The 20,031-nt window shown below is 38.5% G+C and overlaps 2 protein-coding genes across 3 annotated transcripts in view; both read right to left on the reverse strand.

Annotated features, from left to right (window-relative positions):
- The window catches only part of INPP5F (inositol polyphosphate-5-phosphatase F), a 103,568-nt gene that overhangs the window by 53,435 nt on the left and 30,102 nt on the right, over window positions 1-20,031 (reverse strand). The gene's annotated exons all lie outside the window — the stretch shown is intronic.
- LOC122740904 (60S ribosomal protein L31-like) lies at window positions 13,391-14,096 on the reverse strand. Its single transcript, XM_043983772.1, has one exon. It carries the CDS (start codon window positions 13,987-13,989, stop codon window positions 13,612-13,614), a length of 378 nt encoding a protein of 125 aa, XP_043839707.1. The 5' UTR covers window positions 13,990-14,096; the 3' UTR covers window positions 13,391-13,611.

The following is a 20,031-nucleotide window of genomic DNA, read 5'->3' on the forward strand; positions in this document are numbered from 1 at the left end:
TGTTACCTTATAGCGTAGCATGATGACTTTTAAAAAGAAATTTTCCTTCTAAATAAGCAAATACTGTAACATGAGGGGGTGGGAAAGAGAGCTGGATTTGCAGTCAGAGGGGCTGAGTTTGAATCAAGTCTCTGCCTTTTACTGCTTGTTTGACCATGGACAAATTTTACTAGGCCTCATTTATAAAGATTTTTGACTAGATGATCACTGAGTTCCTTTCTAGCTCTAAAAAAATCCTATGAACAGTTGAAAGAAATGGTACTTCAAGCATTTTTCATCAATATGAATATACTCTGACTTGTTTTCTACATGAAAAAAGTTAGGTCAGGAAAAATAGCTGAATAAAAATCTTTTTCTTTTCCCATATTTTTTCAGATATACCACAATCTTTAGGAGAAGTGAGGGATTTAATTTTTAAAGAAACTTCAGAAATGTAAGACATGAAAAATTTAAAAATACTTACTTCCCTTCATACCACTCCCCAGAAGTGGAGACGAGATGTTTTCACCTGAGTTCCCATTACATTTGCTATTGCCATTTAGTCTATTCATCATCATAAATATTTATTGATAATGTACCTTATATTCTAGGCACCAAAAAGAAATCATAAATTTATCATTTTTAAGAACCACAAACAGGAATAGCCTTTCCCCGTCATTTCTCCCATTCCTCAAACACCCAATGACCAGACCTCATGGGGGCAGAGGGAAGCAAAGCAAAGTGTCTGTTTACGTTGCTTGGATGAACTTGGAGTCACCAACTTAGTCTTCCAATAAGATGGAAGACCACATGGCTGGACCATCTGCTCTGCCATTGTGTATTCAAGGCCTTCTGGGCCTTACCATCTGCCCTACTGCTATGCCTGCCAGCCTTTGAGACACTGCCATCTGATCTGCCCTGCTAATATAAACTAAACATCTATGGGGCTTGCCATCCCCCACTTCAGGACGGTAGCATTTTTTGGACTTCTTGGCCTCTCTCCCCACCATGCAACTGAACTCTCTTGTATGTACTATTTCTTTCCATTCAAGTATGAGTTCACTGAGAGCACAGACTGTCTTGCTTTTTCTATTTATTGTCACTAGCATTTAGCACAGTGTTTAGCACACAGTAAGTACTTAGTAAATACTTTTTCATCCATTCATTAATATTTATTGAGAGCCTACCATGTATAAGGCATTGGATATACAATAAACAAACAAAATCACAGTGCTATTAAAATAGCATAATGGGATTTGGGAGTTAAAGGACCTGAACCTGAATTACAGCCCCGCTACTTATTACCTGGTTGACTTTAAGCAAATCACTCACTCTCTCTCAACCTCATTTCACTCATTTGTAAAAGGAGTGGGTTAGCCTAGATTACCTCTGGTAACAGTCTCCCCTATACTTCAATGAAAATAGACATCAACTTTCCAAATTCAAAACAGTAATTTTGAAAAAAATGTCGACTAATGTGGAAATATGTTTAATGTGATATATAACCCATATCAGATTGTTTTCTGTCTTGGGGAGGGGGGAGATAAGGGAGGGAGAAAAATTGAAACTCAACATCTTATAAAAAAAATGTTGGGGCAGCTAGGTGGCGGAGTGGATAGGGCACCGGCCCTGGAGTCAAGAGGACCTGAGTTCAAATGCGGCCTCAGACACTTAACACTTACTAGCTGTGTGACCCTGGGCCTTAACCCCAATTACCTCACCAAAAACAAAACAAAACAAAAACAAACAAAAACAAAAAACAAAAAACAAATGTCGAAATCCTTTTAAGGTTGTTTTTTTTAAGACTTTTATCTTCTATATTTTCAATGTAATTTTGCTATTCTTTTCTTTGTAAGCTAAAAAAGGCAGTTGCTCATTGTTCTTTAAACTGTTTACAGATTCAAATCCCTGATATTAAAACATTATTTTCATATTTCAAGCAAAAATGAGTAATTATACAAAGAAAATTATATGAAAATATTAAATAAATGCATTATGACAATCCTCACTTTGAAACAGAATACTCCTGGTTGAGCTGAAACCAGGTATAAAAATTTTCCTTTAATAACTGAATAAGTGCTCTGTTATAGCAGAGAATGGAAAACTAAAGCATACTCTTTGCCAAGGGCAAGGGTTATGTTAGGATAGTCTATTAATACTTAAAATACATCAACAGTGGGGAGTAGTCTTGGGAAGAATGGCCAAATGTAATCCAACAGAACAAAACTGGAAAATTTGGCCTGAACACTGGGATTTATAATTTAAGGGAATGATGGAATCTCTGCTGCTATAACTATTTTGTCTTTGAGAGTGAGGTAGGAAGATGAGGGGAAGAGAACATGCAAAGCCTGATTTTAAAAGTGATGCAGTTCAGACCAAAAAAAAAAATCACGTCTAGCAAATTGTAATATGCATAATCTCTGATTATGATTTTACAAGTAGAATTAATGAAAGTACTACTTTGGGCAAAGGAACTAACTTAAATAATGCCATAAAAGAGAAATATTTCTTTCCAAATTAAAATGACTGAATTAAAATTTGATTAACCATTTCAGATATTAAAAATCTTAACACTGGGGTCCTGTTAAGAATAATAATGTCATTTTTTAAAAGTTACTATTCTATAATCTCAGACCCAAAAAGAAAAAGGGAAAAACAATCCTTACAAAGCAAAATAAGAAAACAAATAAGGGATGACACTGAAAAGCATGACCCACAAGGCCAGCTAGAACAATAGCAAAGGAAGAATTTTAATTGTATATCATACAAGAAATAACAAGACATGATATGAGAGAGATTCTCATCATTTCCCAGCTGGCTGGCCTCCTGGATTTCATGATCTCCAGAAACACATCACTCTACAAGATGAAATTAGCTCTTGAAACTTGGACCTCCACAATATTCCTATAAGAAAGAGGGGAGGCTGTACACTGAAGAGCTTCTCCCTACTTCTCTAACATTTAAGGAAGGTACTCCCTCTCAGATAATTTCCCACTCCAGCAGCAGGACATTATCATCCCTGAGGCAGGGATTATCCCCCTTATCTCTGGGGCTTTGAAACTTTTTTTTAATTTGCTATCTTCCCCCATTAGGTTATGAACTCCTTGAGGGCACACACTATCTTATACTTTTCTTTGTATCCTCAGTACTGAGAAAAATGCCTAGCACATAGTACGTGCTTAATAATGATTGCTGACTATTGACTATTTTCAGCTTTGAAAGAAAATGTTTCCTGCTCTCATTACAAGATATCTCTATTTTATAGATTTAAAAAAAACACACAAAAACACTGGGTTTCAGAGAGATGATATGACTTGTTCTAGAACACATAACTGAGAAGTAGGGGAGGCAGGATGTGAACACACGTTTCCTAGAATCCAAGTCTAACACTTGATCTATGATGCAGCTCTGCCTCACAGAGATCTGTGGATTTAGCAGACTACAAGCTCAATGATTTGACCATGATATGGTAGCCAAACTGTACTCACAAGCATTATATCCAAAGAGAAAGTCCATTTATTATAGTCTGGCCTGGTCAGACCACATCTGCATGATCATATTCAATTCTGGAAGTCAAATCTTAGTAAAGGCACTGAGAAGAAGGAGAACATCCAGAGGAGAGTGATCAGAACAGTGAAGAGCATCAAGATCAAGCTCTAGTAGGTTGAACTGAAAGAATAGGGAAGTCTAGCCTAAGAGAAGAAAGACCCAACAGGGCCATGATAGTTCTCTTCAAGTATCTGAACGGATGGCTGATGGAACTGGGATTTAGCGTATTCTGCTTCATCTCAGACAGTAAACTTTCTAACAATAAAAGCTACTCAAAGGCGAACAGGGAGTTCCTCTTCACTAGAGATTTTCTAGTAAAATTGACCATTAGGTAGATATACCAAAGAAGGGATTCTTGTCTAGATAGGATGGACTAAATGGCCTATAAGATCTCTTCTGAATCTGAATATCATCTTGTACATTTCTCTCTAACCTGCTATATCCAATCAGCTGGCACCTCAATTCTTTTTTCTTTTCCCCAGTGCAACAAACATTTATTTTATTTTTTCCAGTTCCATGTAAGGGTAGTTTTCCATATTCATTTTCATAAGATTTAGAGTTCCAAATTTTTCTCCCTCCCTCCCTTTTCTCCCCCCTCCACAAGACATCAACCAATCTGATGTGGGTTATATATGTACAATCCACAAGTGCTCTTTTTATCAGTTCTTTCTATGGGGGTGGATAGTATGCTTCCTCATTAGTCCCTTGGGATTACCTTGGATTATTGTATTGCTGAGAGTAGTTAAATTATTCACAATTACTCATTGAACAATACTGCTGTCACTGTGCACAATGTCCTCCCAGTTCTGCTCACTTCACTATACATCAGTTCATTTAAGTCTTTCCAGGTTTTTTGGGATCATCCTGTTTGTCATTTCCTATAGCACAATACCATTCCACTACAATCATATACCACAGCTTCTTCAGTCATTCCTCAATTAATGGACATTCCCTTGATTCTCCTCCTGTTATTTTTTTTCTTTTTTTTTCAGAGCAACGAGGGTTAAGTGACTTGCCCAGGGTCACACAGCTAGTAAGTGTCTGAGGTCAGATTTGAACTCAGGTCCTCCTGAATCCAGGGCCGGTGCTCTATCCATTGCGCCACCTAGTTGCCCCCTCCCTTGATTCTCAATACTTAGCCACCACAAAAAGTTGCTATAAATATTTTTTGTACCATTTTCCCCCTTTTCTCTTTTTCATGATTACTATTGTTAACTGTTTCCCTCCATCCTATTCCCTTCCCCATGATATTTACTCTACTCTGTCAGTCTCCTCCCCCAATCTCCCCTCTCTTCTTTTGCCCCTCTCTCTTTATCCCCTTCCCCTCCTATTTTCCTGCAGGGTTAGAGATTACTCCATCCAACTGGGTATGTACATTATTCCCTCCTTGAGCCAATTCTGATGAGATTGAGGTCTTTGAGCCAATTTTGATGAGTGTTAGGCTCTTTTACTGCCCAGATTAACTACATTACTCCACCCAGTTGGGTGTGTATGTTAATCCCTCTTTGAACAAATTCTGATGAGATTTAGGTCTTTGAGCCTATTCTAATGAGTATAAAATTCATTTATTGCCCTGTTCCTTCCATCTCTTACCCCACTCCATAAACCCTTTCCTTTCCTGTTTCTTTCATGTGGGATTTCACCCCATGTTATATTAATGACCCAAGTTAACATCCACTATTAGCACTTCAGGAGAGCAGGAAAATTCAGAGAATTTAGTAAGCCAATGAATTTACTGATTTCTTATTGAGATAATATGAAATGCAACAAAATTATCATTGAAGCAGCAGTTTGAACACATAAGACTCAAGACTAACATTTAAATGACTAATATTTCAAGTGTCCTACATTTACAAGTGATCTTCATACAGCCACTGGTACCATGCATGGCTAATAAATTTTTTGGGGGGAGGGGCAGGGCAATGAGTCACACAGCTAGTAAGTGTCAAGTGTCTGAAGCTGGATTTGAATTCAGGTCCTCCTGAATCCAGGGCCAGTACTTTATCCACTGCACCACCTAGCTGCCCCCACATCAACCATTTTTAGAAGTCTTAGTTGACTATAATGATCCATGATAGCAAGGACCTTCTCTTACATACATTTTTTAAATCTCCCAAAGGGCTCCCTATACAGGTAATGTTCAATAAATTGTTGTTGAAATGAATGGAAAGAATCAGGTAATTGTGTCATGGAGTAGCCATGAATTTCTTTCTTTTTTTTTTTGGTGAGGCAATTGGGGTTAAGTGACTTGCCCAGGGTCACACAGCTAGTAAGTGTTAAGTGTCTGAGGCTGGATTTGAACTCAGGTCCTCCTGACTCCAGGGCCAGTGCTCTATCCACTGGGCCACCTAGCTGCCCCCAATATCTATTGTTTCTTAGCTTGTGATGTGAATATCTTCATTATTAACTTGGCAAAATGGCCTTGCATATAGAGATTTAGATGATGAAAGCCCTACATTTAAATTTATTTTTTTATGTGACACTAGTCATTGCCATTTTTCTACTTGATTGTACCTTAGTAAAAAATGGTTTCAGCATCCTATACAAATAACACTGGACTCTTGTAAAATACTGTCTAAAAATATTTAAAATCCCAACACATCATTTAGGAACAACATGAAACAACAAATTGAAGAAATGATGATCCCTTGGATCTCAGGCTTTGCTAATACATCTTGATTAGTGATCCTATAACAAGTCCTAAAATGCTACTGTACTTGTAAGATAAATCTAATTATCTGCTTAGTCAAATTATAGGCCCATAAGTGTTTATATTCCCATCAACAGTGCAGAGCACAGTTCATCTGTGCCTACCCAGCACCTGTGAAACTCTTATCATTTCCTTCTATTAGTTTGTTGAAAGGGGTCCAAACAATATATTTGGGACTTTCTTCTCTTTTGGCATTGTGAGGACAGAGTATGTTGGCTATGCAATACTTAGCTCTGACTTTAACCATATGACCATCCCATCTGTTTTGTTCTTATATTTTTTTGATGACACCTTCTGGTTCTTTTTCACATAAGACCAAATGATCAAATGAGATAATATTTGGAAAGTGCTTAGCATAGTGCCTGGTACATAGAAAGGGCTTAACAAATGTTAACTGGCTGACAGAGTTAGGTGTTGTAACTTGCTCACATCAGCCCTGTGCCTCTCCACTGCCCTCTTAATGGCACTCAATTTTAATTTTTCAGAGATTTTAATATTACTTGACGCATACCTATGCCACAGTGATAAGACATGTATGCTTGCATTCCATATTATTAAACATTTCAAATGTAAAGTGAGCCTTAAGAATGAGATGTTCATGATCCAAGACAATCCCAAAAGACTCATGATGGAAAATGCTCTTCTGTGGAGTCTAAATGCAGATTGAAGGATACTATTTTCACTTTATTTGTTGTTTTTTGTTTTTTTCTTATGGTTTTTCCCTTTTGTTCTGATTCTTCTTTCACAACACGACTAATTTGGAAATATGTTTAAATGATTGTACTTATATAACCTATATCAGATTGTTTGCTCTCTTGGCGGGGGAGGGAGGGAAGGAGAAAAATTTGGAACTCAATCTTACAAAAATGAACGCTGAAAACTACCTTTACAAGTAATTGGAAAATAATAAAATATTGTTAAGGGAAAAAAAAAAAGAATGAGATGTTCTCTCCAGGAATCATTTTCAACTTTCCACATGTTATTCTTGAGGGATTCCAAGAGGGCAATAAAAGAACTAACCAACCAATTTTTAAAATTGAGTGCCAACTATGTGAGAGGTTTTTGAGAAACTCTGGTTTCAGATTAGCTAAAATGTTCCTGGGCAAGGAAGGCTTAAAAACTAACACCTACATCATTAAAAAGGGGAGCGCTTTCTTATTAACACAGTATCAGGAATTCCAGGAGAGTCCTTTAATTAAAAAGAAATTCATATTTACTGTATACTCGGCATTTATATTTGATTTTAGAATGTGACTTTAGGTTTTCAGAAGAAATTTAAATTGGAATACCCCTTTGGAAGGAAATATGGTCAATAAAATATATCATTGTAGTCTTTGGACATGCCTTAGAACATATGGCACAATATTTGTACGATGAAACACATTTTTTGAGGGGGTGGGGCTAGGAGGGTTAAGTGACTTGCCCAGGGTCACACAGCTAGTAAGTGTCAAGTGTCTCAGGCTGGGTTTGAACTCAGGTCCTCCTGAATCCAGGGCCAGTGCTTTATCCACTGTGCCACCTAGCTGCCCAATGAAACACATTTAAAGCAATTCTTAGCTTTTTGGGAAAAAATTACAAAAAACATTTTCTCTTTTAAGAGAATAAGTTACTTGGTAGTTTTTCTATTGACACAGCACCTTGAATCTAGTGGAGTTAGGTTATATGGAGTAAAGTTCTCAGATTTATAAGCCAAAGAACACTCCCCAAGTTTCCCTACTTTTTCCTTCCTTGTTTCTGTCTTTCCCTTTCCATTTCTCTCCAGCTTCCAAATAGCTCTCACTTTATGCTTTCATACAGTGAAACTGTGGCTTCTAATTTCTAAAATGTAATTGTGTTTCAATTTTCTATTATTCAAGATGCTGCAAGGTGTACAATAGTGATACATATAACTTGTGGCTAATCATTATTGCAAGCAGGAATCCAGAATCACACAATTGTAAATACTTGTATGACTATCAAAATGTTAAGGCAGCTATATATCACTTTCTGATTCTTATTCCAGTAAGTTCTCCAATAAAATTCAACGATGGTAAAGTGATGAAATAGTTTTGGAATTAGAGATGCGTAGTACAGAGCAAGTTAATGAAAGTAAAATGTGACTCATGAAATATTTTCCCTATATTTAGCTCTTGTCAGATACTCTATTATTGTATCTTGCCCATTTATGAGTCATTGCTTGAAATATGTAAAGATAAGTATCCAAAGAAAGCAATGGAAAGGATTAAAGGACTGAAGAATAGGAACTATGAGAAAGGTTAAATGTATTAGGATTATTTTTGCCAGAAAAAAAGAATGACTTTTTGGGGTGTTTGTTTCAAGTCTACTATCAGTCAGTAAATATTTGTCAAATGTCTATTCCGTAACAGACTTGGTTATATGATGTATGAGAACTAGGTATGTCTTGACCTCTAGAACCTTAGTGCTCCCATGTTCTTCCCTATTTTGATTTTGTCTTCATTGCCATATTTGACCCCTGTGATCTACTAATTTATTGTTTCCTCAGTTTAGCAACTACCTTAGAATTCATCAATCTTGTTCCCAAATTGTTAATCCCTTATCCTTTGGTAATATCTATCATCTAATTTCTCTGCTCTGGTTCTTGGGCTTGAAAAAAATCATGCTAATTGCCACCACTGAAAATCTTTGTGTCATGATCTCAGCTAGGACCTCATTGCTGCTTGTATTCTACTCTTATGGACTCATTAGCTTATTCCCCACAGTGACTCTTCCCACCCATTGCCTTTCCCCCCCTTATATCCTCACACTGGCTCCATTCATTAATGAGAAGATGATGGTTATCAAAAGAATTCAATTCCCTTCTTATAGTGCATAAAACACCACTAATTGGCTAGGTGGTACAGGGAATAGAGTGATGGACCCAAGTGATGGTCAGGAAGACCTGAGTTCAAATCCTGTACCAGATACTTTCTAACTGTGTGATCCCTAGGCAAGTTGTTAACCTGTTTGCCTCAGTTTCCTGAAGTGTAAAGTAAAGTGAGGATAATAATAAAACCTAACTCCAGTTGTTGAAGATAAAATGAGACCAAGTTTGTAAAGTTCTTTGCAAATCTTAAAATATTATATAAATGCCATCTGTTATTATTCTTGTCCATTAGATTATGAGAGACTTGAGAGTAAGGACTGACTGTCTTTTGCCTTTCTTTTTTTCTTTAAAAGTTTTCTTGAATTGTAAAAGTCACAAGAAGCTTCTTAATTGTAGTGTAGAAAGGAAAAGAATGTAAAATACAATTGGTCTTTAAATATTACCCATGGGGGCAGCTAGGTGGCACAGTGGATAAAGCACTGGCCCTGGATTCAGGAGACACTTGACAGGTACTACCTGTGTGTCCCTGGGCAAGTCACTTAACCCTCACTGCCCCACAAATAAATAAATAAGTGGTTGATGCTTTGCTATTCCTATTGTTTCAAGAATATATTATGTAAAAATTGGAACCCAAAACTATAAATAAAAATGTTTATTACATTTAAAAAACCATATATATATTATGTAGGCTATAATCCTAATAGCCAATGTCCCTTACATGTCCTTTCTAGGTCCAGTTTCTTCTCACAATGGAAGCATGGAGGCACAGTGGACAAGAAGACCTAAGTTCAAATCCAACCTTAGATACCTATTGTGATGAAATAATGGAATTTAGCAGATACTCAAAGACCCACCTGGAGATTAATCTATACTGATTGAATCAAGTGAGAGTGATTGACTGCTAATTAAGCCTACTTCAAGTTAATTGGATTGTAATCACACCTGGCTATCCCTTAAGAAGGTATTGTTCTCAGAAACTAGACCGTGAACTCAACTTAAGAACACCTCCAAAGACAATGGATTTGGATGACACCAACCAATCACCTTGAAGCAGGTGTGTAAGGACCGCCTCTGTTCCAGATCTATAAAAAAGCTTCCACAAACAGCTTGCAAGGGTGTTCCTGATTAATGCAGGCTCGTGGAGGAGGACTTCAGGAAGAACCCAACCAGGCTGGAACTCTAGACTAGACTAGACTGGAGCTGAAACTTCTGATTTAAGGCAACCACAATTTAGATTTTAAACATCACAGTATAATAGTGTGACCCTTAGCAAATTACTTGACTTCCATCTGCTTCTGTTTCCTCAACAGTAAGATAGGGATAATAATGGCATCTTTCTCAAAGAGTTGTGAGGATCAAATGAGTTAACATTTGTTAAAAACCATTTAGCACATGTGGCACACAGTAGTTACCAAATAAAAACCTATTCCCTTCCTTTATTTTCTCTCCTCCTAAGTACAGACAGTAACCTTCTCTCCCTACCCTTTAACTTTACACACCCAAAATGTAGCCACTTTTGACCTAAGGCATTTCATAATCCATTAAACATCCATTCTGTCAATGGTAATCTTTTAATGAAGAACCATAATAAAATAGGTGGTCATAGGCATACAAAAATTATTCAAATAAATAAATAAATATTCAAACAAATAAATACACACACATACATACATATATATAACATTCAGATCATGTTTTCAGTATAGTACTTTTTAAATCTTTTTAGTGCTCTTTTTATGGCAATTATTCTAAGAAATGTAAACAATGTTTTAAATAACATTTTAGAAAGCAATGTATTTATAAAATCTTGCCTATAATTTTAATGATTTGTACCAGCTAAAAAGAACCAAACAAAAAGGTAGGAAGTAATGGCTTGCATGTGTGGCCTTAATGAATTTTTCACAAAACCTGGATTCTAGTCCCATTAATTAACAGTGTGACCTTGAACCAACAGCTTCACTTATGAGCCCTGACTGAATTAAATGAGGTTAGATTCGATTTCTAAAAGATATTTCCAGATCAGATCAATAGATAGATATAAAATGATTCCACTTTTATTCTGTAATTTCACCTTGATGCAGCAGCCAGTTAGGAAGGAATAGGGAAAATCTTGATTTCCACATAGCTTTATTCTTCCTTCATCTATTTCCTGTTATATTTATCAATTTTTCTCCCCTCCCAGCTTTCCTTCTTAAATTTATCAAACATAGTAGTAAAATCAAAGAAGGATTTATAACTTTATAATTAGTGATTTCACACTATTATATAGTCTGTTTTTTAAAACCTTTATTCATGTTTTTTCAGATGAGTTCGACATAACTGTTGCTTTTATTTTCAATGGCATTCCATCAAATTAATATAATTTTTGCTTAGTTATTCCTCTAGCATTTTTGTTATTTTAGTAGCCTGATTAAAAGTATAACTATATTATATATAACTGTCATTATACACATATATAACTAGTTATTTTAATTTGCATTCTTTAATTGCTAAGTGAGGTTCTACATTTTTGCACAAAACAATTTGTTATACAATTTCTTTAAAAGCAGAACCTGGGCATTAACATTATAAATCAGTGTCTCTTTACATATTTTTAATAGTAAGCTTGTCTCATTTTCTTCCTGTTGCTGCCCTTCTCCTCCTTCTCCTTCTCCGTGGGGCAATGAGGGTTAAGTGACTTGCCCAGGGTCACACAGCTTGTGTCAAGTGTCTGAGGCTGGACTTGAACTCAGGTCTTCCTGAATCCAGGGCCAGTGCTTTATCCACTGTGCCTAGCATATCTCTTGTGACTATTCCCTGCTCTTCATTCCTCCAACAACCACCACAATTCAGGTCACCTCCCACCTGAAAGACAGCTCCTAATTAGTCTCTGGATATTCAGTCTATTCCCTCTCCAAGCCATGTTCCACATGGTATTTAGTAAAACACAAGTCTGACCATGTGCCACTCTCCAGCTCAAAAAGCTTCAGTGGCTTTCTTTCTTTCTTTTTTTAATGTACACCTATTTTATCTACCTATATAACCAGGTTCGTGTAAAAATTCATCGGGCAGGGGGCAGCTGGGTGTCGCAGTGGACAAAGCACCAGCCCTGGATTCAGGAGAACCTGAGCTCAACTCTGGCCTCAGACACTTGGCACTCACTAGCTGCATGACCCTGGGCAAGTCACTTAACCCTCATTGCCCCGAAAAAAAAAAAGTCATTGGGCCAAAAGTCATTGCCCAGTCCCAGAGCATCTGAGAGGGAGCAGGATGTATCTTCCCCAAAGCTCGCATGCTTCCTGAGCACTCAGGATATTGTAGCATCTTGAGTGCAGCTGAAGTGAGTGGAATTGAGTTGAGCTGAGCTAAGAGCAGATAGACTTAGAATGGTCCAGAGGCAGTGGAAAGAATGCCGGGTTTGGAATCAAACTTGGGTCTGAGTTCAGCTTCTGCCACTTGGTGTGTGGTGATGTGGTGGCTCCCCCTGTAAGTTCCCTGGGATGTCTGTAAAACATGGGCTGGGGGGCGGCTAGGTGGCGCAGTCGATAAAGCACTGGCCCTGGATTCAGGAGTTCCTGAGTTCAAATCCGGCCTCAGACACTTGACACTTACTGGCTGTGTGACCCTGGGCAAGTCACTTAACCCCCATTGCCCCGAAAAAAAAAAAAGAACTGTGCCACTCAAGCACTGTTTATAAAAGGGATACAACACTTTCCAAATCTAGGTATTTAGCTCCTTGGGGCAGCTAGGTGGCGCAGTGGATAAAGCACCGGCCCTGGAGTCAGGAGTACCTGAGTTCAAATCCGGCCTCAGACACTTAACTAGCTGTGTGACCCTGGGCAAGTCACTTAACCCCAATTGCCTCACTAAAAAAAAACCAAAAAAACCATGGGCTGCTCGGGTCTCTGAGGTCTCCTCCAGCTCCAGATCAGCGGGGCTGAGGGAGAAAACAAGCTGAGCCTCTCCTCTCCTCCCAGACGCCCATCCTGAAATAGCTGGGCCCAGCCGTGCCCAGAAAGCGTCTGGATCGAGAAGCCATCTCAGCCCCACTGGGTGACTTTCAGCACACCATGCACGTGGGACGTGAGGGCGATGCCTTCGAGGACAGGTCCTTCCTAAGCTGCCACGGTGGCAGGGGCCAGTGGCTTTCTTTTGTGTCTGGAATAAAATACAAACTGCTCTATTCAGCATTTAATGTTCTTCCTAATCTGGTTCTAACCTATGGTTCCCAAGCTGATTCTCTATCACTGCCCTCTTAGAGATCCAGTCTTCATCTCTTCTCCCTGCAAGGCTCAGCTCAGCTGAGACCCCCCTTCCCCAATTCCCTGAGCTATCAGCGCACCCCTCATTCTGCAACTGCTTTGTGAATACTTTATAGCTACTTATTTGCCCCAAGTCTCATTCTCCTTGCAGGCCCTCCCTCCAGAGAAGTGCCAGATTTAACCAAGTCCCTCAGTATTATTCAATCCACTCCAATGGCTCCTTATTTCCTCTAGGATCAAACAGAAACCCCTTTAGCTTTTTTGTTTTTTATTTGACATTTCATAATTTTATTTAAACGAAGTTCAATTTAGTTTTCATCCACATTGACTGTCTGGAAGCTTTTGAAAGTGGTGACAGGCACATAAGTAACCAAGGTATACAGCTTGTTTGGTGAATCTTCATCCTCATTGCATTTCCTGGACAAACATACTCGGATACGGTACGGAACATTCCTTATTCCTTTGGCCCAAACAGCTTTGTTGAGTCTGCTGTCGATGTGTACATCTGGAGTTCCCATTTCTTTCATGGCAAATTTGCGGATTTCCTTGAGAGCACAAGGAGCTTGCCTTTTGAAGCCTACTCCATGAATCCGCTTGTAAATGTTGATGGTGTATTCTTTGGTCACCACCTCATTGATGGCAGAGCGTCCCTTCTTTTTCTCTCCACCTTTCTTTGCAGGAGCCATCCTGCCCAGGACCAGGTTGGAAAGGAAGACCCCTTTAGCTTTTAAACCCTAAAATGTCTGGTCCAGCTGACCTCACTTTCTGTTCCTCACCCTACACATGAACTCCCCTCTCTACCTGTGTCTTTGCGCTGGCTATCCCTCATTCCTAGAAGACACTCCCACTCACGTCTGCTTCTTAGTTGTTTGATTCCCTTCAAGCAGAACTGTCAGGAATGAGATGCCAGGGTTCTTAGTAACCTCCACACCAAGGCAGCTAAGGGACATGTCTAATTGAAAGAAGCAACCTGACAAGAGAGGGCTGGTGTCCCCAAAATACTGAGGTCTTGGAAGCACTAACAAAGAGTGATTGTTTTTTGAAATAAATCCCTTATTGTCCCTACTTCACTCTGATCCTGTGAAGTCCGTAAGGCAAAAGTCACCTACGAACTGATTTTGTTTTATATTGTGCACCTTAACCCTGAAGAGTTCTAATTCAATGATCATTTGTGACTCCTATGTCCTCAGATTGCTACTGGGTCAGGTAATGAATAACCTTTGCAACCATGGGATGTTTATGACAAACTGTTTCAAATGTTCTAAATTTATAGGAGTTTTTATTCTGCCATGCAAGAGAAAACTTTTTAGTATCATAGTTATTTTCCTCTTAGCCACTCTTCGGCACTTTCTTCCTTCTAGGAAGCTTGGAAAATCTTGTCTTTAAATACTAGATAAGTAGATGTAGAGAGAGATCTTTATATAGAGATTTTTCCTGAAGTAGAATACATGAGTCTCTGTTAAACTAAGATAAGACTGTCTAGGTGGGAATGGTTAGGAAGCAAATCAGACTGTTACACTGAGGAAGAGAAGTGATAGCAAATGTGGCCTACCAGCCAACCTTCCAATCCCCAGGTTGAAATCTGAGGGCAAGAAGGAAGTAGGACAGGTTTCCCCTCCCCTTCTCTTCTGAATGGGATGAGAAGGAAACAAAGAACAATGGAAGCAGATGGCAGGTAGAACAGGTTTTTCTTGTTTATTTCCTGTTTCTGACAACCAGTGCTGAGGAGAATGGGAGGAAAGAGGGAACAAAGGCTTTCTAGGTGCTTCCTTTTTGAAGTCTGACCAACAAGCTCCTTGAAGACAAGGACTACTTTGATGCTGTTTATTTCCAGAACATTATGGCACAACATCATAGGTGCTTTATAAATGCTTGTTGAGGGGCAGCTAGGTGGCACAGTGGATAGAGCACCAGCTCTGGAGTCAAGAGGACCTGAGTTCAAATCTGACCTCAGACACTTAACACTTACTAGCTGTGTGACCCTGGGCAAGTCACTTAACCCCAACTGCCTCACCCAAAAAAAAAAAAATGCTTGTTGAAAACAAAACCAATGCAACCAAGATTAGAAGGAAAGCAGAAAGCTGGGAAACAATTTTGACAGCCAGTGTTTCTAATAAAGGCCTCATTCTCAAATATATAGAGAACTGAATCAAATTTATAAAAATACAAGTCATTCCCCAATTGAGAAACAGCCAAAGGATATGAACAGGTAAGTTTCAGACAAAGAAATCAAAGCTATCTCTTAGTCATATGAAAAAAGTGTTCTCAAGCATTGTTGATTAGAGAAAGGCAAATTAAAACAACTCTGAGGTACCACCTCACACTTATCAGATTGGCTAATATGACAAAAAAGGAAAACGATAAATGTTGGAGATGTGGGAAAACCAATGCATTGTTGGAGTTGTGAATTAATCCAACTATTCTGGAAAAAAATTTGGAACTATGCCCAAAGGGCTATAAAACTGTGCATACCCTTTGATACAGCAATATCACTATATCCCAGAGAGATCATGGAAAAGGACACACATGTACAAAATTATTTATAGCAGCTCTTTTTGTAGTGCCAAACAATTGGGGAATGGTTGAACAAGTTGTGGTATATGAATGTAATGGAATACTATTGTGATCTAAGAAATGATGAGCATGCAGATTTCAGAAAAACATGGAAAGACTTACATCAACTGATGCTCAGTCAAGTGAGCAGAAGCAGGAGAACATTGTACACAGTAACAGCAACATTGTGCAATGGTCAGCTGTGATAGACTTAGCTCTTCTCAGCAATACAATAATCCAAAACAATTTCAAAAGACTCGTGATGGAAAATGTTCTCCACATCCAGGAAAAGAACTATGGAGTCTAAATGCAGATTTTTCTTTCTTCTTTCTCATGGTTTTCCCCTTTTATTCTGATTCTTCTTTTGTTTATTTACTATTTAATTATAAAAGTATTTTATTATTTTCCAGTTTCATTATTTTCTAGTTATATGTAAAGATAGTTTTCAACATTTGTTTTTATAAGATTTCTGGTTTCAAATTTTTCTCCCTCCCTTCCCTCCCTCCCCGCTTCCCAAGACAGCAAGCAATCTGATATAGGTTATATATGTATAATCACATTAAACATATTTCTGCATTAGTCTTGCTATGAAAGAAGAATCAGAGCAGAAAGGAAAAACCTCAAAAGAAAAACAACAACAATAAAAACAATAGAAATAGCATGGTTCAATCTGCATCCATATTCCACAGTTCTTTTTTTTCTGGATTTGGAGAGCATTTTCCATTATGAGTCCCCTGGAACTATCTTGCCCCATTGTATTGCTGAGAAGAATCAAGTCTATTACAGTTGCTAATTCTTCTTTTACAACATGACTAATGTGGAAATATGTTTAACATAATTGTAATGTAAAATTATCAAACTGCTTGCTGTCTTAAGGAAAGGATAAGGGAAGGAGGGAGATGTGGTAAAAATTATTTGTGGTAAAATTATTATTGCAGTTTTTAGCTGACTCATTTGGGAGGGGCCACACCTGGACCACTCTGAAGTTACGTATGCTACTGAGGTCAGAAGAACTCTCCATAGGCAGTTTTTGAAGGACCCCCCCCCCTTTATGGGGAGGAAAGATTGAATGCTCCCTGAAGGGAGGCAGAGGCTTCTTCTGGAACAACATGCTCTGTCTCTAGTGGCTGCTCCCTCAGACTGCTCCCCTTCTGGTGGTGGCACAAGTGTTCTCTCTCTCTCTCTCTCTCTCTCTCTCTCTCTCTCTCTCTCTCTCTCTCTCTCTCTCTGGCAGTCACTTTTCCAGGTGGCACACGCAACTTTACACTGTTCAGGTGTTGGTCAGTTAATTACAGAAAACCCTAAATTCCTTTGAACTAGCTTAACTGGAAATGGTCTGGGGATTGTATAGGTTAAGTTTAGAGTTAAGAGTATTTATCTGTATTTCTTTTTTCCTATTATACTGTAATATCCTTGATGAAAAAAACTGTTTTTTACATCTCTTAGAATAATCCCAGCACCTGTAATAGTGCCTGACATATAGTAGTAGCCTTCCACCAGTCGCAGACTACCACGGATCAGCGCCTTGAAGAGCCACAGGTCACAGTGTGGCTGTGCAGTCCCATATGGGAGCCGCAGCTCCTGCCACAATGAGGACATCGGAAAACTGCGCTCTCTGTTGCCCATCGGTTCCTGCATCTCATTTGTTTTTCTTCCTCCCGAGCTTGAAGGCCCATCTCAGCTGCACGCAAGCTGCTCCTGAGTACTAAACTCCATCAGGCGAGGTCCTTGGCCATCTCCTCCCAGCTGCTGATGTCTATTCCCAGAGCCCTCAAGTCTCACTTGCATACATCTCTGTAGCAAAGCTGGGGGCATCCAGCAGGTCTTTGGCCTGAGGCTAACTCGCCATAGAGTAGGTCTTTAGGAATGCGCCTGTCCTGCATGCAGTGCACATGACCAAGCCAACGCAGCCATCTTTGTTTCAGTAGCGTGTAGACGCTCCGAAGTTGCACACATTGAAGCACTTCTGTGTTGGTGATCTTATCTGACCAAGATATGCTAAGGATGCACCAAAGGCAGCGCATGTGGAAGCTGTTAAGCTTCTTCTCTTGTCTAGTATACATAGTCCATGTTTCACTGCCATACAGTAAGGTACTCATATAGTCCTTAATTATTATAGTTGACATTTTTAAAGTAAGAGACATACCTAACTAGGGAAAGTAACTTTCTGAATATCTCAAATACCCATCATACTAGTCAAATTTCATTTTAATTTTCTTTTTCTTTTGAATTCAGTCACAAATTTTATAAAGGTAAAAGGAAAACATTAAAATTATATTCTAACCTAGAACTCATACATGGTAAACTGCTCTATCAGCATTTTAAATCAACTAAAATACAATCTAAGCAGATATTGATAAACAGCACAGTATTACTTAAATAACTTTAAATTTTTACATGCCAGTGTCAATTGTATTAAAAACATTTAGATTATGAAAATATCTGTCCCCTTTAGTTTTACAATTATAGATAGGAAATATACTTTTATAGTAAACTTAGAGTTTACATTCCAATGAGGTAAACATTTTAAAAATAATTTTAATATAAAAAATTTAAATTAGGTTCCCATTTATCTGTTGTTTTGTCCTTCATTCTTTTTTTTTTTTGGCAGGGCAATGGGGGTTAAGTGACTTGCCCAGGGTCACACAGCTAGTAAGTGTCAAGTGTCTGAGGATGGATTTGAACTCAGGTCCTCCTGAATCCAGGGCCAGTGCTCCATCCACTGTGCCACCCAGCTGCCCCTGTCCTTCATTCTTAAAGAGGACCATGACATCAGGAGGTGATATCATGACTTGCAGTGAACTGGATTGAAGTGAGGCAGGGCTGTGCAAAGTCACCAGCCCCACTCTCCCCTCCAGAGACACCTGGATCCAGTGGCAAGATATATCGGGACGAATGGAGATAGCCACAGAGTTTAAGGCAATAGGGGTTAAGTGCCAGGATCACACAGCTAATAGGCGTCTGAGGTGAGATTTGAACTCAGGTCCTCCCAACTTCAGGGCCGCTATTCTATCCACTCATCTAAAACGCCAAATAAGGTAGAGTTTATGGCACACAGCAAAGTACCTTGGATTTGGAGCCACAAAACCTAGGATAATATCCAGATTCTACTTAATGTGTAGCTCTAGACAAGTCCCTTGACCTCTGAGGGACTCAATTTCCTCGTCTGCAAAATGAGGAGGTGGGAGAAGATGTTTTCTAAGATCCCTTCCCACTCTACATGCCAAGGCATGCTCCACTGAAAGGGTTATCATCCTAGTCATATATCAGTAAAGAGAAACGCTCTGTCATCTAATTCATACTATGCTTGATATGTAAAGGAAAAGCTTTAGATTATAATCCTTTCAAATCTATTCTAAGTGGAATAAAACTCACTTTAGTTCTACTAGACTGTACATTCCATAAAAACAGGAAAATGGGTTCCTTGCAGTACTGTACATGGTACAGTTCCCTGTATGTAAGAGTGCTCAATAAATATTGCCTGAATTTTATTTACATGGTGGCAGCTAAATGGTGTAGTGGAGAGAGTGCTAGGCCTGGAGTCAGGAAGAATCATTTTTCTAACTTCAGATCTGGCCTCAGATACTGATTAGCTGCATAACCCTGGGCAACTCACTTAAACCTGTTTTTCTCAGTTTCCTTATCTGTAAAATGAGCTGGAGAAAGAAATGACAAACCACCTCAGTATCTCTACCAAAAAAACCCCAAATGGTATCACAAAGAGTTGAACACAACTGAAAACTGAACAACAAATTTTATTTAGGGATAAATCTCAAACTGTTAAAATTCAAAATTTTTAAATGTTTAAGTCTTTTTTTAAAAGATAGTACTAATCGCCATTTACAATATAATTATGTAACCAAGCCCCATGATTATATCAAAACTAAACATTTCACTGCTAGCTAGGTTCTTTATATAGAAAGTCTGAACAAAAAAAAAAGGGAAGAAAGAAAGAAAGAAAATATTCAAGTCTGAACTACAGAAAGCTTGAAGAATGCTTCTACAAAATCATGCTGGAAAAGTAATACTACTACAGTTGGGCAATGTCATACAAGCCAGACTAAGGATTATGAGATTTATTCTAGAAGCAACAGGGAACTGACTCAAGTTTTTTAAATACAGAAATGAAGTGATGAGTGATATACATGGTCAGGCCAATGCATTTGGGAAATTTT

Source organism: Dromiciops gliroides, chromosome 2 (assembly GCF_019393635.1).
Source record: "Dromiciops gliroides isolate mDroGli1 chromosome 2, mDroGli1.pri, whole genome shotgun sequence".
NCBI classification, from domain to species: Eukaryota; Metazoa; Chordata; class Mammalia; order Microbiotheria; family Microbiotheriidae; genus Dromiciops; species Dromiciops gliroides.